Here is a 19,437-nt window from a genome sequence, read left to right as displayed (position 1 = left end):
ACAAAGCATGGCAATCACACATCCCTGCCTCTGCACAACGGGCATGCTGACTCCTGAGAACAACACACCTGGAAAACTTGCTATGGCAGAAGAAACCTGGACATTGCTGAGATAGCAGTGCCAATCTCCCATTTGGGTGGTTGCAAAAAAAATGCTCATCTCTAGCCCCAGACAGGTCCAGAGAGAGAAGCAGAGTACTCAGAATATTGGAAACTATAAAGGTGTTTTACAGAAATGTCCATAACCCAAGACAACACAGGAAGATTACTCACATCTGATCCAGGACTGATCTTATGCCACATCTTTTCAGAGATGGGGTATGTCAGATGATGGACATGCACATTCCAGCCTGGAATTAGTTCTGCCCAGTAACACAAACACACGCTCATAGCATAGCCAAGGCCAGGTGTTTGAGTTCTCTTGTTAGAAGACAGATCATCAGCAAATAAAATGGCATGTCTTCAGAATAATTTTCAAGGAAAGTATTCCAGAAGGTTCTGGACTATGTTTCAAACATAAAAGATCTAACTTCTGAAAAAGTGTAAGAATTTAAACTGCATGTATCCAGGTTATATTATATATAGAGGCATGGAATATTTCCAGAAATACTGAGTTGCCATAGAAGCACTCCTCAGTGTGGGAAATCTCCTAAATGCATAAGCTCTGACAGGTGTCATCATAAGGATGTTTGGCCATAGGGGAAAATGAGGGGCAACGTCATGTAGGACAAAGAATCTTCACCTCCCTTAGTGGAAGACAGATCAACAAGTATCAACAGCTAAAACAGCAGCCAGTCAGAGTTTTAAACACACATTTTTGTTAACTGCTTTCACAGAGTGTAGGCACACCCCATTTCTCAAATTTTGCAATCAAAACTGGACTGATGTGCTTTTTGCGAAGGAGGAAATGGGTGCAACACAGCCGTATACGTCTGGCAAATTTGGTGTACAAGTCACAACTTCATCTGTTTTAAAGCTGGGAAAGCCACAGTTACAAATTCATCTGTGCAAGCTTCACAGAGAACCAGGTGGCTTTAGACACAATCAGTGCTGGAAGCTTTTTAATGGGGCAAAAAGGAAGGTGAAAAATGCAGTGTTCCCTTTTCAGAACAAGTTAGCCTTTTATGGGGGGATATGTGTAATATTCAAATAATCTACACAGTCGTTTTCAAACATTTCACAAACCTGAGATTTGTTCGTGTTGCTGGATGTATTGGCTGTTTGGCTATTTTGTGTTTTCCCACTTGACTGGGAGGATTCCAGTGACACTTCTTGTGACCCCACTCTGTTTGTGGTAGACTGACGACAACTCAACTGTTTAGAGGTTTTGCAAGGTGTTCCATCAGAATCCTTCAGGAAAATGTAAAGGATTAGTGAGCTTTTCTTAAGAGTGAGTATTTCTAAAAGTGAATGTTCTTTTAAAAATAAAGTTAACAGTGGACAAAACTGAAAACTTGTTTATTTTACTAGATATTAAATCCTTGCAATCCAGAATTCTTATCAAATAAAACAGATTTAAAGATGTATTGATGTGTGATTCTAGTTTTGAGATTTGCCTTTTATTTTTTAAATAAAATTTGCAAACAGATCTTTTTCAAAGCTTTTGGTCTGTTTGTTCTTTAAAGCATGTGGCTTAGGACTACCAGTCTGTTTTACTTTTGAAATACAGTTTTCCCAGAGAAAAGAGGGCTGTGGAACTTTGTGTCTATATATTCACTTTCTACATGTGTCAAAAACACACTGCAACTTGTATGTGTAGAAATTGCATAAGAGTTAACATCTTATGCAAATTAGGATTCTGGAAGAATTAATTGACTAGCATTGTGAAATCCCAAAATGTATTTTGTGACAATATAAATCAGAGAAAAAAAAACCCAAAGAAATTTTAAAAAGCATAGTGATAAAACCTCCAGTACTTACTACATCACTAGAGCTGGACAGTGTAGATGATGATGATGATAGAGGACCTGATGAAGAATTTGAAGAATGTTTACTAAGTGTTTCTGAAGTTTTATTTCTAGGTTTTCCCAGTGCTTCATTCTCTTCAGCAAGATTATTGTTGCATTTGTCCAGCTGCTGAGTATCTACTATCAAGGTTACTCCATTACCTAGTAAAAACAAAACAGAAGCATCACCACATATTTAAATGCAAAAATATGTTGCCTTGGGCTTTTTAATATAGCCCCTAAGTTATAAAATACATGTTACATCCACAGCAACACGTGGACATCAACATTAATGCAGTGAGCACTGCCCATGGCTTGAGATGGAAATTAGGGACAGAAGATGTGGAAGAAGGCAGTAGCAAAGTTCAGATGTGCTGTTGTGCTTCTACAGCACTCAAATACATAGATTTAAATTCTGTTCCTATATGCCCAATACTCAGCAACTCAAATTTTTCTTTTTTTGGAGCTCCTAGGATCAGAAGAACTCCAAATAAGTCTCAATGCTTTGTAGGATTTCTTGCATTGAAAATTCAAGGTATCTCTCATATCTGACTATGCTCTGCCTTAAAAAAAAAATAATTGGAACTTAAATCTGAACTAAATCAACAAGACAATCACTCTTACTGTCACCACTACTTCCTTAATACAGGGTTAGTTTTCTTTTTTTGATTGCCATTTTATCTGAAATATGACACTTAGGAGGTAGAGATTTACATAATGTCCATGCACACAGGCAGCTAAAAGGGAGGTGATGGCAGCTCCTGGGACCAAGGCACCGGCTGTCTGCCACTCCTGGGGACAGCAGGGCCACCAGGGCCTGCAGGCTGACAGCTCCAGTGGCACAAAGCACATCCAGCTGACAAATCACTCAGACAACTTCTAAAAACAAGTAAAAAAAAAATCCCAGCCTAGCCAAAAGAACGGGTCCTTGAAACACCTTCTCTGATTAATCACTAACAAGAGAACACTTCTGACAGGAAACATTCTAAAATTAACTGGAGAGTATGAAAATTAATTCTAGTTTGAAAACTTCCAGACAGCAGATACACCTGCACCAAAAGAGGGTGGCAACTGGCTGCTGAAGTCAGAAGATGGGCAATGGATTAAAGGTGATTCCAAAGGGCATTACCAAGTTCTCTGGATCGGTTTTGTGTGTTTCCATTTGTTAAAAATTATTCCACTTACATAGTGAATCCTGGCTCAAGTATTACTTCCTTACAGATACAGTACATTAGACTTTAAAATTAATATTAAAAATGCAGAATTTAAGGATTCAGACTGAAACTAGCATGCCCAGTAATTCTTGTTAAAATCTTGTCCACATTTAAAGGACAAAGGAAGCGTGACACTGACAGTGTGGTAATTTAAATTGGAAGTTTTTCCCAAGTCTTCTTGGAAGGCAGCACTCTTTAGAGACCTCTCTACTAAGTAAATCTATTGTACTACAATAAAGATGGGGACATTTTACTCTTGTACAAATCTAACTTTTCTGGATAAAAAGATAGGAATACTGAAAAAAAAGAGACTGCTATTAAGATGCACACATTGACTTATGTGAGGCAAAAGCAACAAAAAAATCTATACAAGCAAAATGTGCAGGAAGTTTCCCTCCTCAGCCCTGCTGAGTCAAAACTCACCATTACATGAAGATTCTGTTCTGCTTTGCATTCCCCACTGCTTGGATATCCAGTCTCTGTATGTGGCCACTTCTTGTGTTACTCTAATTATTCTCCCTAATATACTGCAAATCAGGGAAAAAAAACCAAAACCATCACCACAATTAATTTTTAGACACAGAAAAATATAAGCAATGAATGTCTGAGATGTAGACTTGGAGACTTTACCTTTCTGTTTCGTTGTTAGGATAATATTTAGCTATTGGGGAAACTGCATGGCTCAGAACAACATAGGCATAATCAAAAGCCTGCTTCACTTGCATGGCACCATAGGAACTCCTGCCAACATCATTACCTTAAAATAAGCATATAAATAAATGAATAAGATTGAAACTGCTGTTATCAACTTTCAGGCTGGAGACAGTAATCAGTTTTAAAAATTGCCCTTAAATCCCAACTAACTGCAGCCACAGGATTAGCATAAAGTATAAATACTTATACTTTACGCTATATATTTATATATTACATATTTATATATTTATAATTCTATGATTTATAAAAGTCTTATGTATTTTTTTAAATATATTTCTTTAGCATAAACAGCTTAAAAGGTCTACAGGGATTTCGATGTAAAGAAGCCCAAACCTGCAATTCTCTGGGTACAAGTACAATATATGAAGAGAAAAGAAATCCTGCAGTGCATCTATTAAACATTTAATAGTACTGTTATTCCACTTTGTTTTCTGAGGATACCTGGCTGTAATGGATCCTCGATGTACAGCATTGATGGTCTGTAGCCATCCAACATGCTCTTCTGCACTTCATCCTTGGCAACATAAGAGCCACCATCCTTTATTCGGATTCCAGTCTTCAGATAATTGAAGTGACGTCCATATAATTCAAAAAACTCTATTAAAAGAACACCATAGTTGGCATTGGGCATACAGGCATCTTCCCTGGGATGCAGCTATTAAGAAGAGAGAAAAAAAATTCATTCATTTAAGACTTCAGGTTCTTCTCTTTTTCACAGAAAACATGTTTAAATACAGTAATAAAATAATAAAACAGATATGTCTAAATAAATTATTTTCCCTTGTTAAATTAGTTTTGCATCTTTAAAATAAGATGCTAGGACAGCTTTTATAAAACAAATACCTCTTCAAAAATAGGCTGTCAAGCATTAATCTTTTTGCAGTTGAACTTTCAGTGCAAAAAGTGAACTTCCAGCACTAATGGCAGGGTTCTTGTGCAAAAGCAGATATTTGCACCTCACAAACCTGGGTCTGCCATACAAATACAGAATTCTCATGTTCACAGCTATATACAGGATCCCCCCTACTGCTAAGTAAGCAGCCTGAGTGAACATAACCAGCTCAGAGTTGTAACAGATATGAAACTTTTTTTTTTTAAAATTATTTTTTCATTGAGCAAATGGAAGTGCTGTTACTCAACATAAGAAAAAAAATAGATTAGGAGATATTTTTAGTTTTAAACTATATGTATGTTGCCCTTATTTCTTTTGTGGTCAGCAGGGAACTGCAAAGGCACTCAGCAAACACTGAGCTCCAGTTCCAAGCTCAGTGTAATTACAGTCTGAAAAAGTAGACATACACTTGTAAACTCAGTTATACATAACATTTAGTTCAGGAAAAAGAACAAGGCTGATACAGCCAGAAATCAGCTACTTCATATTTGTTCAGTATTTCCCTCTCCCAGGCATAACAATATAGATTTGGCTCATGCATTTTGTTCTGTTAGATTTAAGAGAAAGTTGTAAAACACGTTTGTTTGACATCATCTTAGAAACCCAGAGAATCAAAATTACACTGGATTTGTGAAAGCACATACAGGACCTGGAGACCAAATGTTACAAAGGACAGCTGCAGCTAACACCAACCTTATGGAACTTGTTCCAAGCAGGTTACTCAAAATTCAAGTTGTTTTACTATAAATGACATGGCATATCATGTGTATCAAAATCGTATGTATCAGTGCCTGACATTGATATACTAACAGATGTTCCAAACACCTTTGGTACCAAAAGTATCAGCATCAGAGAAGGAACAGAAGATAGATGGGACATACCTAATGTTAAATGAAAAGGGGGTGCAACCCCCAAAAAATGATAGCTTAAATGATTAAATCTGAGAGTTGATCAAATTCCTTCTTAAGGTGATGTCCTTAGGCACCAACGGCATTGACAGATTGCATTGAACTTACCTGAAGGAAACTGACAGCCATTAAAAAGAGACTGTAAGAACCAATTCCACCTGTAAATACTTCATTAAGGTCCCTCTGCAACAGGAACTGTTTCAATACTAAAACTAGAAATGGTAACACAGGATATTTCTGAAAGACAAAAACAAAGCTGTTACAATACTGTGATTTATGCATACAGTGGAGAGCATATTGAAACTATCTGTTTTACTATATTGTATCTTAAGTTAACTATAAATTTACTTATCATTTTTAGTACCAGCGGAGAAGAGCCAATGCCCTGCCTGTGATCAACACAGGTATTTTACCTGTTTAACTCTGGTGGCAGATATTAACAACAGAAAAAAGTTATTACACCATAAAATCAGGAGTATTTGCGTTGAATATATATATTTTTTTCTCACACAAGTGGAAATATAGCAAAGGAACAACTGTGGAAATACCGACATCTGTAACAAAACCTACTTGCTACAATTAAGAGGTAGCTCAAAGTGCACTGAGATTTCTGTCCTGCAAGTACTTCAGATGCCCAGAGTTAAAGAAAGCCCTTCAAAATTACTACACCCAGGTAACATTTTCAGACAAGCAAAATACCTTTGGGTAACTGGTCCTTTAAAGGGCTTATCTGCATGAATTCCCCTAAGAGGTGTGGTGAACACAGACCTTTGGGACAGCAGTGGAGGCTGGGCTATACCTGCACTCTGTACACCCCTCACAGGGGAGGGGCACTGCTTTTATCAACACAGAGCCAAAAAGTTCCTTAGTGTCACATATGAAATATGGATCATGATGTCTGTGACTGCAAAAAGATTAAGGGGAAAGAATTTTGCCAAGAACTTCTCTGCACGAGCCTTATGGTGAGTATTGGGAGCCCTATTTAACTGAAGATCCCTAACTATCTAACTGAAGATTTTTAACTATTTAGAACTTCCAGTCACAAGCTGAAGCGTTGACTATCAGTATATGCCAAAATGTCAAGATGGGATTTTTCTCAAAAAACTGCATACCCTTGATAAAGGCTCCAACTGCCTCAGACTTCCTAAATAACCTGGATGAAGAGAAAGAGGCATTTCCAAGCATAATGCCAAATATGATATCTCAACTAGGTACTGAAGTTATGTGGGACAAAATAAGACCCAAGAGAATGCTCTGCAAGTGTTATATAGAGAGTGCCTCATGAACACCAACGAAGTCACTTGGCAAGAACATGCCAAGTTTTCTCCAAGTCAAACAAAGGACCCTCCACAGCAGCACGGCCCTTGGCCACCTCCTCCTCAGCTGCTGTGCTCACGGCCAGCTGTGGTGTGGCACAGCTGCACAGCCTTGGCTCAGCCTGTTGGGAAAACAGCCATGTGGGAAAGCACCATGTGGGAAACCTTGCTGGGAGTGGGGAGTGCCTCCACTCTGCTCCAGAGCTGCTTCCCTGCACTGTCAGCCTGATCCATGCTGCCCCGCACTGGAGATGATCCTGACCCCAATCCTGACCCTACCCACAGCCTGGACATCCTCACTGGCACTTCTCTGCCAGGCACAGGCCACTCTGGGAGCTGACTCCAGCTACTGGCACCAGACCCGCTCTGCTCTTTGGGCTGGGGGTACCATGGGGCTGCAGCCTTGTCCCTGTGCCAGGCACAGCTCCTGCCCCCTCCCCAGGGGCACACACCCCTCTCACCCCCTGACCCAAGGCCAAAGGGTCACAGATAACCCAGGCAACTTGATTTTCTGTGCTTTCACACCAAAAAAGCCCTCAGGCTTTCACTATCTCCCATCTTGAAATTCAGAAGTGCCTAGCTCAATGAACTGCAGTTAAAAGGGCAGAACACTTAAAACAGAGATTACTGAATTTTTCTTAATCATTGTACCATTAAAACTACTCCACATTTTATTCTTGTATTTTAGTGTCTTCATGCCTTTTAAGGCAATATATCTACAACTTAAGAACATTCCTCAGCATTATCAGACAACAAAAAACAACAGAGTAAAAGTGTATCTCTAGTAAGGATGCAGTCAAAGTAAAACAGAAAATAGAATTAAGTTATCAAATACTCAGCATGTAGTTCCATGAGAGTGTTGCCTAACCTTGATAAAATCTTTGATGAGCTGGGCTGCTTTAACCCCATTCTGTACATTAAAGCTTATATCAACTTTTACTTCAGTGAAGGAATCTGTCAGTTTAATAATAGGTACCTGCAAAAGAAAGATACAATAAGTCAATGCAGATTTCCAAGACACACTTGGTTTCATTTATAACTTATATGCACCAGCAAACCTGAAGTTTTTAATGAATTTATAGAGAGGAAGTAGACAGTGAAATGAGGACTCCTATTTATGAACTCACTTGCCTTGCCAATCTGTTTACATAAACTTTGCTTTTCCAACTCATAAACGCTACTTTCAATTTACTGTCCTGCTGAACAGAACTTAATGCTTCACCTTCCAGGAAATTTATTTTGGATTGGTTTGGGTGAGTTGCTGTTGCAGCAGCTCAGCTCTGGTGGAGACCACAGACACCAGAGGGAGACAAACACTGGAGAAACACAGAGAAATAGTCCTGGAAACATCAGAAATTACACAATTCATGTCACTGGGATCATCACTTCCTCACCAAAATTAACTTCAACCAAGAAGTACGAGATATGGAGAGTACTCGGATGTGTCTCCACCTGAGTGATGGCCAATTTACCTCTCTCAAATAATAATAGCTATAACTTAGATACCCCAATACTCTTACAATTCTTACAGGTAGGGAAGGTAGGAAATTATAATGGAATTAATCTATTTTTTTGCAAGACATATCACTACCTATTTACACAAGGCTGTACTTAGTACTTTGTGAAAACTGATTATACCTGCTTACTTGCAAGAAGAAAAAAAAAAATATTTACTTATGTAAAAACTCAGTCCAGAAATGCACTAGTTTAAAAACATCAATGTACAACACTGACTAGTCCAATCTCTCTTAAAAGCAACATGTTGTGCATATGAAATATCAGACAATTTCCACAACAGAAAAAAATGCTTTTGTTATTGCACTATCAATTATTTTGTCAGTAATAAAAATCATACTAAATAAAAAAGTTCTTTATGTTCTATTTCAAGTTTAATATACGAAATAGTTTCTGCTCATAAAAATTAATTCTTTTAACCAACATCTTTCTTGGATTAGAAATTTAGCTTAAAACAAGGGAATACCCTCTTCCCCCAAACTTACAGTTGCTTTGTCTAAAACCTTCACTGAGTTTTCATCTGCTACATTGTGCTTTCTAAGAGCTTCTTCCAGGGTCCAAAGAGGTAATGTCTCCCATTTTCCAAACACAACTAAATCAATATCACTGAAATGGAAAAAAATAATTTATTCAAATTAAAAGACGAATACACTTAAAATACAAACAACTGACATCTATACATAATTCAAATAGAGCTGACAGAACATAGCTCCCAAATAATTAATTCTGATTTTTCCAAGGAAATGGCTGGAGATTAACTCTTACATTTGGGGAAATACAGACCATTTCAGTTTACCTAGAGGAAGGGACAGATAAACAAAAATCAATTAGGCTGCAAAACCTAATCTTAGTCTCCTCAGGCCACACTGAGCAGAGAGGGATCAGCTTCTCTGGAGTGATTCAGAGCAAGGAATTAACTTCTTGTGAATCACCACCGTTGGGCTGTATTCATCAGGAACATTGATTTAATAGCACGACACCAAAAGGAGAAGTCATGTTTCCCATCCTCTACCCCAAATGCATGACCCTGTCTCCTCCTTTGCTCCAGGTCTGGTGTTTGCCTAATCCACAGAAACCTTCTAATGGGTCTGGCAGAAACCTCCTTCACTCCCCCTTTAAAGGACCCACAGAACATCCTGGGCTAATTTCCTGCCTCTTTGCAACTCTAAGTTGGTTTTCTGGATAACCAGAGCACCAGAGGGCACAAGGTAAGCTGCTGGACTGTAGTATCAAGAACAGGGAGCAAGGAAAGGGAGAAGAAAACACAACAAATTGGGCTTCAGGAAGCAACAAGCTATTAAATAAGATCAAGCCACTAACTAACTTCACTCATTAACTCAGCTCCTTGAAGGGGTGTCTCCATCTTCCTACACTTCCTCCCTATGCACACACAAAATCATTTCATTACACAGGAAGCTGACACCCTAATCCAATCCCTGAACTCAAATTCAAAAGGTGGCTGGTATCACATCTGAAGCCAGTGAGGGCCACTGTGAGATCCTGAGCTTCTCCCTCTTTGCTCCCCAAGTCCTTTGATTCCCCTGCTTGGCCAGGAACACGAAGGAGGTGAGCATGCAAGCCTATAGTTATGCTAGCAAGGTGCTTGTGATATGGAAAACTGTGTAACAGAAAACACAAAAAAAGTTCAGAAATACTTCCCTCTGGAACAGATTCTATAGGTCTGCTGACTGACAAACAGCACTGCTTTAACAATCCCAAAGAAACTCCATCTGCATGAGAGGAGCTCTCTCTTGCCAAGGAGCAGAGCAGCCACAGACCCCCGGGCTGACAAGAACAGGCAGCACCCAGCCACTTTCAGAAATGTGCTCAAAACTGGCTTGAAGAGCAGGAAATGCTGCTGGACATGTCTCTCTTCTAAACTAAATTAGTGTTAGACCCATTGCTGACAATTGAAAACAGGAGACATTTTCCTGATGCACACCAAGAGAGAAAAAGCAGCTCTGTTGCCACCTTGAGCATAGACACTGCCTGCAAATGGACACAGAGATCCAGCAGCAAAGCCACTGTGTGCCCAAACCTGCAACAGCAGCTTAAGTTAATGGATATAGAGCAAATCCCAACAAAGACACAGCATTAAAAACACACTTCAGGCCTTTCTGAATCCCAGAGCATGAAATCTAACCAAACTATTACTGAGAGGCAGGGAAAACCTAGGGCAAAGGGAAGCTTTGATAGAAGGCAACAGTAAATTAATGACCAACACACAAATGATGATCGTTTTGAAAAGTGTAGCAAGCACTGCCACAGGAAGGCCTTTTGTGAGTTTATCTACTGTATTTGAAGTATCTGCATTTTTTCTCCTCCAAAACCTTACCTGAAACAAATACTCAATAAAGGCAATATATGACAAATATATGACAGTATATTATATCTGTTTCAAAACATCAAGCAAATATAGTAAAGTATCCATCAATTGGCCAGGAATATTGCTCCAGCATTACCAGCATCAAATCAAATTTAATTAACCTGATTTAAAATAAATTTTAAAAAGACCAGGAATGAGGCCAAATGTGAAAACAATGCGTATTTGTACATCTCACTTCTGGCTTTACAAACAAAAACTGAGAAATTAGATTTCCTTACAACTCCTGAAACTAAAGCAGGTACTAAAGTATCTGTCAGGTTCTTTCTTTCACAAATAGAGATGAAACCATGAGGATATCCCTCATCTGCAGTGAGTATTAGATGTCCTCCTGTTCCCAAAGTATGGAACTCAGTTCAAAAGTTATCCTCAGATTTATGCTATTTAAATGTGTTTATCCCTACAGCCATTTAAACTTTTGACTCAATTTTTATTTAGTTGTCATAAATACTCACAATTTCTACAGAAGATACAGTGTCACTGATTAAAGACTCCTTATGAAAACTAGCAATAGATTTGGAAAAGGTAGATGTTGACTTTGTACAGATTTCACAAAAGAAGACTGAAAGAAAAACAATTCTGTACGTAAAATTTTCTCTTCAGTGCTAATATTAACAACGTTATGGCAAAGGTTTCAATTTAGTCATCTGTGGAGGTAAAATTTAGCTTTTCTTTTAGGGCCAACATCTTATTTTTGTATTAATAAAGCCAAATCTCAACATAAGCCTTTTCTGACCACATGGTAATTCAGAACCTTCTACTGATACATGCAAGATCTATACAGACATGTGTTACAGTCAATAGTCTTATTTATTGCATTTCTGTACACTTTGTGGAGAGCTAATAGCTTAACACTTTCTTAGCATAACAAGTATTGACACTAACACAGATCCTGGAAGAGCAGATAAATAACCCCAGGGTTACAGGTCCAACAAGCTACTTTTCTTTTGTGTGGAATTTACACTGAAAAATTACTAACCTTGTAGGTAAATATAAACCAGTTTTAAAACTTCCAAATATCTGCACCTGAAACACAAGAAAAGGATATATAAGAAAACATATAGGATGAATTAAGAAATTTTTCAGGCTTCAGAAGACAAAGTTTATTAAATTGCTTGTAAAGACTGGCTATTGCTACCCTCCATTGGTAGATTTTGGTATTGCTAACAGGCACTGAACACTTTTGTTAATGTACAACAATATACTTCAATGTACTACAAACAGCTGATCCTGACTATTTTTACTCATAAAACACTAATAACTTTGACTTTTATAATAAACACTGCTTTTCAATGTAAAAATTGCTCCCATGACCAAATTTGTCAAAAACCCAGAATCCAAGATTTCAAACTGCTTAATGATGACAGAACATTTAAGAAAAGCAGTATCAGTTTAGCTTGCTTTTTGTTTTCATATCTCTAAGTACCTCTCAGTATTTAAGCATTTTCAAATTACACGTATTTCCATTGCTTTGCATACTTTAAAAAAAAAAATCAATTCTGTCATGCCCCATTTTTTTTCTGCATTACAAAGCAAGTAGCACAGCTCTGTCTATTTCTGCTTAAACAACAAATGGAAACTGCATAAAGCTTCAGATCCCACAGAATTTCTACTGGATTTCTACTAGCACTGGAGGTGTAAATCATCAGGTTTCCCCTGTAAGCTGTCCAAAACCACACTCTCATTACTTAGCCAAGCCTTGCAGGGAGGTTGGACTCATGTGCTGAGTCTCAAAGGGAGGCTGGGGAGACTTCAAAGTAAAAAATATCTACACATTTGGGCTAATTTTCAGCCATTCTTCTGATGTGCTTCCTGGAGCCACCTTATACAGACTTGAGTATTCTGCTTTAATGAGTCTCATACACCAGCTTGACTGCCACCTATTTGTATGTCCAGTGACCCACTTTTTATGTTTTTCCCCTTCAGGATAAGAAAAAGGGAGAGACAGGAAAAGATATTTTGCAAATGCCTTAATACTTTAGTAGACTAAGAAGCAGTTTGAGTGCTTTGTCCTGATTATTTTTTATCACTTAATTCCTCTTGGCCCCTCACCCCACACCCAATAAAAAGTACATACACAATTTAATACTGAAAGTTCACAGCTTCTCAGACTGGCAAAGACTGTGAGAGGTACCACAGCATGAACATCAATATTGCACAAAAGCATAAAGGCATTACAAAGCTAAGAATGTAATAATAATAATTATCACTATGTTTATCCAGGGTAGTAATAAAAGTATCCTCTATGAAACTGGGTTCAGTCAAACCAGGATTCATCTAGGCACCAAAAGTACCAGAAAAGTGCTTTTGCACAATGAAACAGCCACTGATGGGTTCAGAAAAAACGAAATGTGCTTTCACATTATCAAACAAAATAGTGTGTTCAGCTGAACAGCAAAGAGAGCCTTTACTGAATAAACAACCCTGGAAGTATTCATAAACTTACTGATACAACATATATGACCTTTACCAAAAGGAATGAGACAACATCTGCTCTTGTACAATAATTTGGAGTATGAGAAACACTGAGCTATTAAAAAAGAAACTCACACCCACACTTCAACCACCCTCTCACAAAAACTGGAAAGACAAAAGAGGAAGAGTGGAGAAATCAGAACACAAATTTTCAAGGATTTTGATTTATTATTAATTTGGAATTTATATTGTTGAAGTGCTGTAGCCATGCATGCATTGAAAGCATCCTAAAACAGAATACTATTATGGCTTGAGACATGAGCATTAGTTTTTGTGGTGTGCCAATGCTGCTGATCATGTTTTTATTGCTTGTGGACAGAGATCTGTATTTGCACTCATAAGATAACTTCAGTCTTCACAGTAGTGTAACGATTCTACTCCTCTACGTATTGTTACTGTTTATCCCACATTTCTGTGAACTTCTTCATATTAAATTCCAGAGATCCTGAAGGAGCTTTAATTACAGTATGTGTCCAAATACATGCTCACTAAGCACAACAGAACTTGGAAACACACAAATGGTAAATTTCTGGTACCAAAACCCCTCTGTCAAAACAACAAAAAATCCACCCACAGTCAATTTAATTTCCCTTTCTTCTACATCTTTCAGTAGAATTTTCTGAAGTTTATCGAACTAAATAGAGTTCATCTTTCTACCTTCATTCCCAATCATAGTATTTTCATAACTGAAGTGTGTCAAGTATATAACATTCCCTCGTGGTCACATGGACATGAAGCTGAGAATATAATAACAAATGTATCCTAAATTAGACTGCGTAAGTACTTATTTGTTTAATAGCCAAATTTTCCTACTGAACTGGTCAAAAATCTTTGTCTTACGAAGTTTTCATTTAAATGTTTTGGGTTGTTTGGTTTCAGCATAATTAAAGTGTTTCTTATGGTCAGAGCCCTGCTGATGCCAAGAACAGCTCTCACTTACGAGGAATGTTTCCTTCTAAGCACATTCCCTTAAGCAAGAGAGCAAATGACACAATTGCTAACTTCTATATATAAAGTAACAGTTTAGGATACCTAGTTTTACACCCCACCCCACCCCCCCCATCTGCTTTTTCAGCCTTTTTCTAAGTGGAACAGGGGAGAGGATAAAGATGTACTCAGACACATTCCACATGTACATTCTCTGTATATTCAAATTCATGAAGCCTTATTTTTATTTTCTTAATATCTAATTTTTATGTATTTATATATATATTTTATGTCTTACCTATGTGCTTAGTGAGAAACTACAAGCTAAATGTGTATGTTTAACTTCCAAGTTTATTTAAACTTGTTTGGCTGTATCAACGACTCAAAATGAACAGCTTAAACATTAACTCATCACTTTACACTACAGCTAGAGCTGAGGACATTGGACCAGGTAACACTCCACCTTCTCAGAGCATGTACTCAAAACCTGAATCTTAGAAGTAGCTAAACCAACACAGATTGTCAAAAGGTTAGTGATTAACTCAAAGGACTGAAAGATTACAAGAGACTGTCCAAGTCGAACACAGTAGAGTTCAGCAGTTCAGTTCCCAAACTGATCTGGCAAAATACGTTTTAGAAAAGTAACACTACAGTAATGCTGTTGTCACCATTCAGTTCCCTGCTAGCCTCCAGAAAACGGAAGAACATACAAAAGGAGTATTCTTCCTCAACGTAACAACTGCAGATAAAATGCAGTTTGACTTTGAAGAATAGTTACTGACTTGAGAAAAAGGAACTGGCACGCTCTCACTCTCCAACATTTTCAAGCACAGTGGAGAAAGACAGTCCTGGCAGATTTAACTGGCACTAGCTGAGAAGTGAACTTTGGTTTTTCAACTACACAGTGTGTGCTTCCTCTCAGTCACATTACAGCTAAGCCCAGTGGTCAGCTGACACTTTGTGGTAGGACTTGTAATTTACTTCCCCTCCTTAAATACCTGGTTGTCACAGAAAACTTTCAGCAGCTTAAAGAAGGACTATTTTCTCAAGGATGCAAAGTTATACATACACACACACACATGTGTATATTATATATGTATATACAAAGTTAATATAAAAGACTTTTACAGATCAAGACTGTCCCACAGAGTACCTCTGGAAGCAGTATGCTCTTGTGCCCCATTCCTAGTGCTAGTGGTAACAAAGAGATCCCCTGGTAATAAATCCATTCACCCCATTAGACTAGTTAAGTTTGCAGCACACAAACTTGCCTAGGAAATCGTAACATCTCTAGACTGAAGCCATCAGTGTTTTTGGTGAAATCCTCTCCTCCAAGGCACTGTCAGGGTGTGGCACCCACACTGCTCCCTACCCTATTGCCTGTCAGACAATACTCCTGCTCTTGATTAGGGTCCACCTGACTGTTTCACTGGGTGAGAGGAGAGCTGTGCAACACCTGTGGCACATGCTGCTCTCTTACACAGTTCCCATGGAAAGGTTACTGTGTTTGCTCAAAGAGAAAATTGCCAGATACGTGGGGTAATGACTCAAACACCTCCCTCCAGCTGTGCAAAGGCAGCGATCACCGAGTGGAGAGCGCTCCTTCCATACGACACTCTGATACATCATCCGTAACAATAACCACTTGGAAAATGTGAGTATATTTTACACACAAACCCACACATTCGCATGCATAGAGCTTCTACAGAATTCACATTCTGTCGTATTCTGCCTATTTCTAAAAAGGCATTCCAAAAAACAGGTTAAGAAGATTTGAAATGAACAGTGGATTTAAGTCACTCATGTCAAAACACTGTCTTTTACTGGAGCAGGATCAAAGAACATTCCTTATACTAGAGATTCTGCTGTCTGAATCTGGTTTGCTATTCTGGCTAACAAGCCCTTATTTTCAGCTACTGTTATCTACAAATAGATGGCTACAGCTAGAAATTTACATTCTGGAAATGAACACAATATTAGTAGAAGAATATAATTAAACTAGATTCAATTATGCCAGAAGCACAACTGTGTCCCCATAAAACCATACTGACTTATAAATGCAACTTCTCTGTCTTCTTTTTAATCTAACCTTTATCAAAAAAGAAAAAAAAAAAACCAAAAAAACACCTATGCATAGGAGCAATTCTTGTTTTGACTGAGTGTGTAACTAGCAAAAACCCATATTCAGTGGAAAGAGGCATTACACAGCTCAGCACACAGATCTACAGATTTGTTTCTTCCTAAACACAGACTCCTGAGTTTTTTCGAATTTGCAAAATATATCAGTTTAGTATAACTGCCCAATAAAAATACCATGGTCTACGTAATGTGACATTGCTGGTACACCACCTTGACAGATTTATTCAAGATCACAGGTCTTACAACTAAAAGCCGTACTACTACAGATAGGAGTTTCAGAAGATTTTTTTACACACAACAGGTTTTAAACACAACATGTATGATAGTTCCCATTCATCTTATCAAATAAATATTCATGAGACTGAACACTGCCACCCCTTATGCCTTCTCACTGACTACAGAAAGACTAACTTGTCTTTGATCCTATGTATGATAGAAAACTTTACCCCCTATTATTTGAGTAAGAAAGATGACCCCACTCATTTCAACAGGTCTTTTTATGTTTAACATGGAAAAATAAACAGCATTTTCAATATTCAATGCTCCATAAAGTAAATAGGTACAAAATGTTGCTTTTACATATTGACAAATAAAACAGTGTCCTACTCACATCTGCATTAGGCCAGAGCTCTTTGATAACATTTTCTATTCTGTTCACCACTTCCATCCGCATTGTCTCTTCTTCAGGTCTGGGAGACATATACTTATAAAAGTCAATGATTTCTTCATGAAGACTAAGAAAAAAATAAAAAGGAGAGAACAAAGAGTCAGAAAAAACCCCATATGCAAATGAAATAGCACTATTCTAACAAAAAATATTTTAAGTTCCTAGTTCCCAATTTCATTAAGGGGCAATTTTAGAGCAACATGCAATTAAAAAAAAAAATCCACATTTACAACACTTTGTAGCATTTATTTCCACATTAGCTTCTTATGCCAACACGTCAATATTGCACTTGATTTGCTAAAAGCATGGAAGGAAATCTAAATCCAAGTGCCTTCAATTCACATTGAAAGTCACACTCTATTTTAATGCCAGCATAACACAGAAATGGTTCAGTCTTCAACCATGAACGCAGCTGTAGCTCTGAGTACACACTTCACAAAAACACTTCCTAGTCAGCCCCTTGGCACCAGGCAGGGAGTTTCAGGCAGCAGTCTGTATTCAGTACCACACTTGCAAAAGTTGACAGTAACTGTGCCAGTACTAGAGCTCGAAAAACTGCTTCTTTTCCTGCTTATAGAAGTCACATAAACTAAAAATGTACTCTCCCCCCATAACCCCAGGAAATACGTAGTACACATGCAGCAGCAGTTGCTCAGAGAATAAGTGACTGACAGACAGTTAACCCATATATAATTTACCATATTACATGTGCTTTTCATTGTCAGTAAGTTATGTTTAGCTAGCCTGTAATGAGAGCTGAAATATAAATGTCCTCATACAGTGCTACAAATTTCTCTGCTTCTGTAGTACCAGAAACACATCATCAACTTGACTAATAATGTAATTCCAGCCACAGAGTAACTAAATTAATTTCATTTGTTTCCTGCAATGACCATTATAGTAATAGCTAGTTATCTTTTAAGAATGTATTGTTTCTAGTTACCAAGTACAACTGCATCTTTCATTAAAGCTCTGAGGGGCCACCAGAAGAGAGCAATTTATTAAGACCAGGCCCTTAGTTGAGATGGGGAATCTAATACTTCCCTACTGCACACACACTTAAATAAATCAAATGTTAATAACTGGAAGCTGTATACAGGTGTCAACAACACTGATTAAACTATCTGACAGTTGTGTTTAACAGAGTCAGAGCAGGCAAAGAACTCAAACCACCTGTGTTAAGTTCTTCCAATATTGCAGTGTTATGAACAACACAACCTTCTCTCCCTCCACCCCTCAAGTTAGGGGAACAGTCACAAAAGCCTGGCAGCTTGGGGTGGCCATTGCCATTACTCTCTAGATAGATAAAGCTAAGATAAAAGACTCCCCTGACAGAGGACATCTCTCACCTCCTCCTACAGCTGCTTTCTTGCTTTTCCTTGGAAGCTTACATCCTGGAGTTAATGTGCACATTCCAAACCACCACTTACAACTTAAACTACACTGACTACTCTGCCTTCAGCTTCTCAGCCAGTTCTATTCTTCACTGCTATTCCATGTGTTGGCATTTAAACTTTCTCACAGTTATCTTCCCAGTGTAAGTACTGGATTCAGGTGAGAAGTAGGTGAAAAAGGACAAGTTGAGCACTCCAATGACCAAGTTCACTCTGTCCTCACTGCCAGTCACATGTACTGAATCGCTAATTTAGTTTCCACATGCTTGACCATTAATCTAGCTTTCAAAACCAAAAGCAACAAGGAAAATGGGCAAACCCTCAATAATTAAACTCCTGAAAATAGAAATTATTTTTCAACTGTAATTCGGTGAACCAGCTTACAGGAAGACCTGGGAGTCAGGACTGTCTTTAGGGGCTACGCAATGGGGAACTGATCAAGAAACAGCCCCATTTCTGCCTCTGCTCCTCTGGACTAGCTGGAGAAGACTGTTTACAACCACAAGGCACATGAAACACTGCTCTGGGGCAGCGTTTTCAGCAAGGACTGAATGCCCACATGCACTGAAGCCACGAGGAGCAACACTGTGCTGTCTGAGCGGACTGAGACATGCTGGGATGATCAAGGGAGTATCCCTGGGGAGAAATTCATGCATGGCACAGCACAAATCCATACTGTCCACCATTAGTGGGCCCAGCTGCTCCTGGGCTCATGCTTTATGGGAGTTAATTGTTGCCTCCGTCTCATCAGAGAACTTTGAAAGAACAAGGCAATCAGAAAAGAGGTCCCTAAAGTGCACAGAGAGCCAAGCCATACACACACTGAGTTCTCAGGGCACTGGTCTTTATTAACTCCACTGACACTCTGAATCCAGATAATTGTATCAACTGCTGCATTCTTTAGAAGCACATAAAATAATGATGTGTTGTCAGAACCAGATGTATTTC

General features: G+C 38.3%; 1 protein-coding gene across 1 annotated transcript in view; it reads right to left on the bottom strand.

The window, feature by feature from the left end:
* TENT4B (terminal nucleotidyltransferase 4B) overlaps positions 1 to 19,437 on the bottom strand; it is a 41,169-nt gene that overhangs the window by 3,207 nt on the left and 18,525 nt on the right. The window contains exons 2-11 of the mRNA XM_021536134.3: positions 17,039 to 17,162; positions 11,867 to 11,913; positions 8,990 to 9,110; positions 7,858 to 7,965; positions 5,782 to 5,910; positions 4,315 to 4,528; positions 3,790 to 3,916; positions 3,583 to 3,686; positions 1,920 to 2,107; positions 1,185 to 1,349 (exon numbers count right to left, since the gene is read on the bottom strand). Coding sequence (XP_021391809.3) covers positions 1,185 to 1,349; positions 1,920 to 2,107; positions 3,583 to 3,686; positions 3,790 to 3,916; positions 4,315 to 4,528; positions 5,782 to 5,910; positions 7,858 to 7,965; positions 8,990 to 9,110; positions 11,867 to 11,913; positions 17,039 to 17,162 — 1,327 coding nt within the window. The remainder of the gene's footprint in view (positions 1 to 1,184; positions 1,350 to 1,919; positions 2,108 to 3,582; positions 3,687 to 3,789; positions 3,917 to 4,314; positions 4,529 to 5,781; positions 5,911 to 7,857; positions 7,966 to 8,989; positions 9,111 to 11,866; positions 11,914 to 17,038; positions 17,163 to 19,437) is intronic.

The sequence above is a fragment of the Lonchura striata genome, chromosome 13, assembly GCF_046129695.1.
Source record: "Lonchura striata isolate bLonStr1 chromosome 13, bLonStr1.mat, whole genome shotgun sequence".
In the NCBI taxonomy this organism is placed as follows: Eukaryota; Metazoa; Chordata; class Aves; order Passeriformes; family Estrildidae; genus Lonchura; species Lonchura striata.
This window is presented reverse-complemented; position numbering and strand designations above follow the sequence as displayed.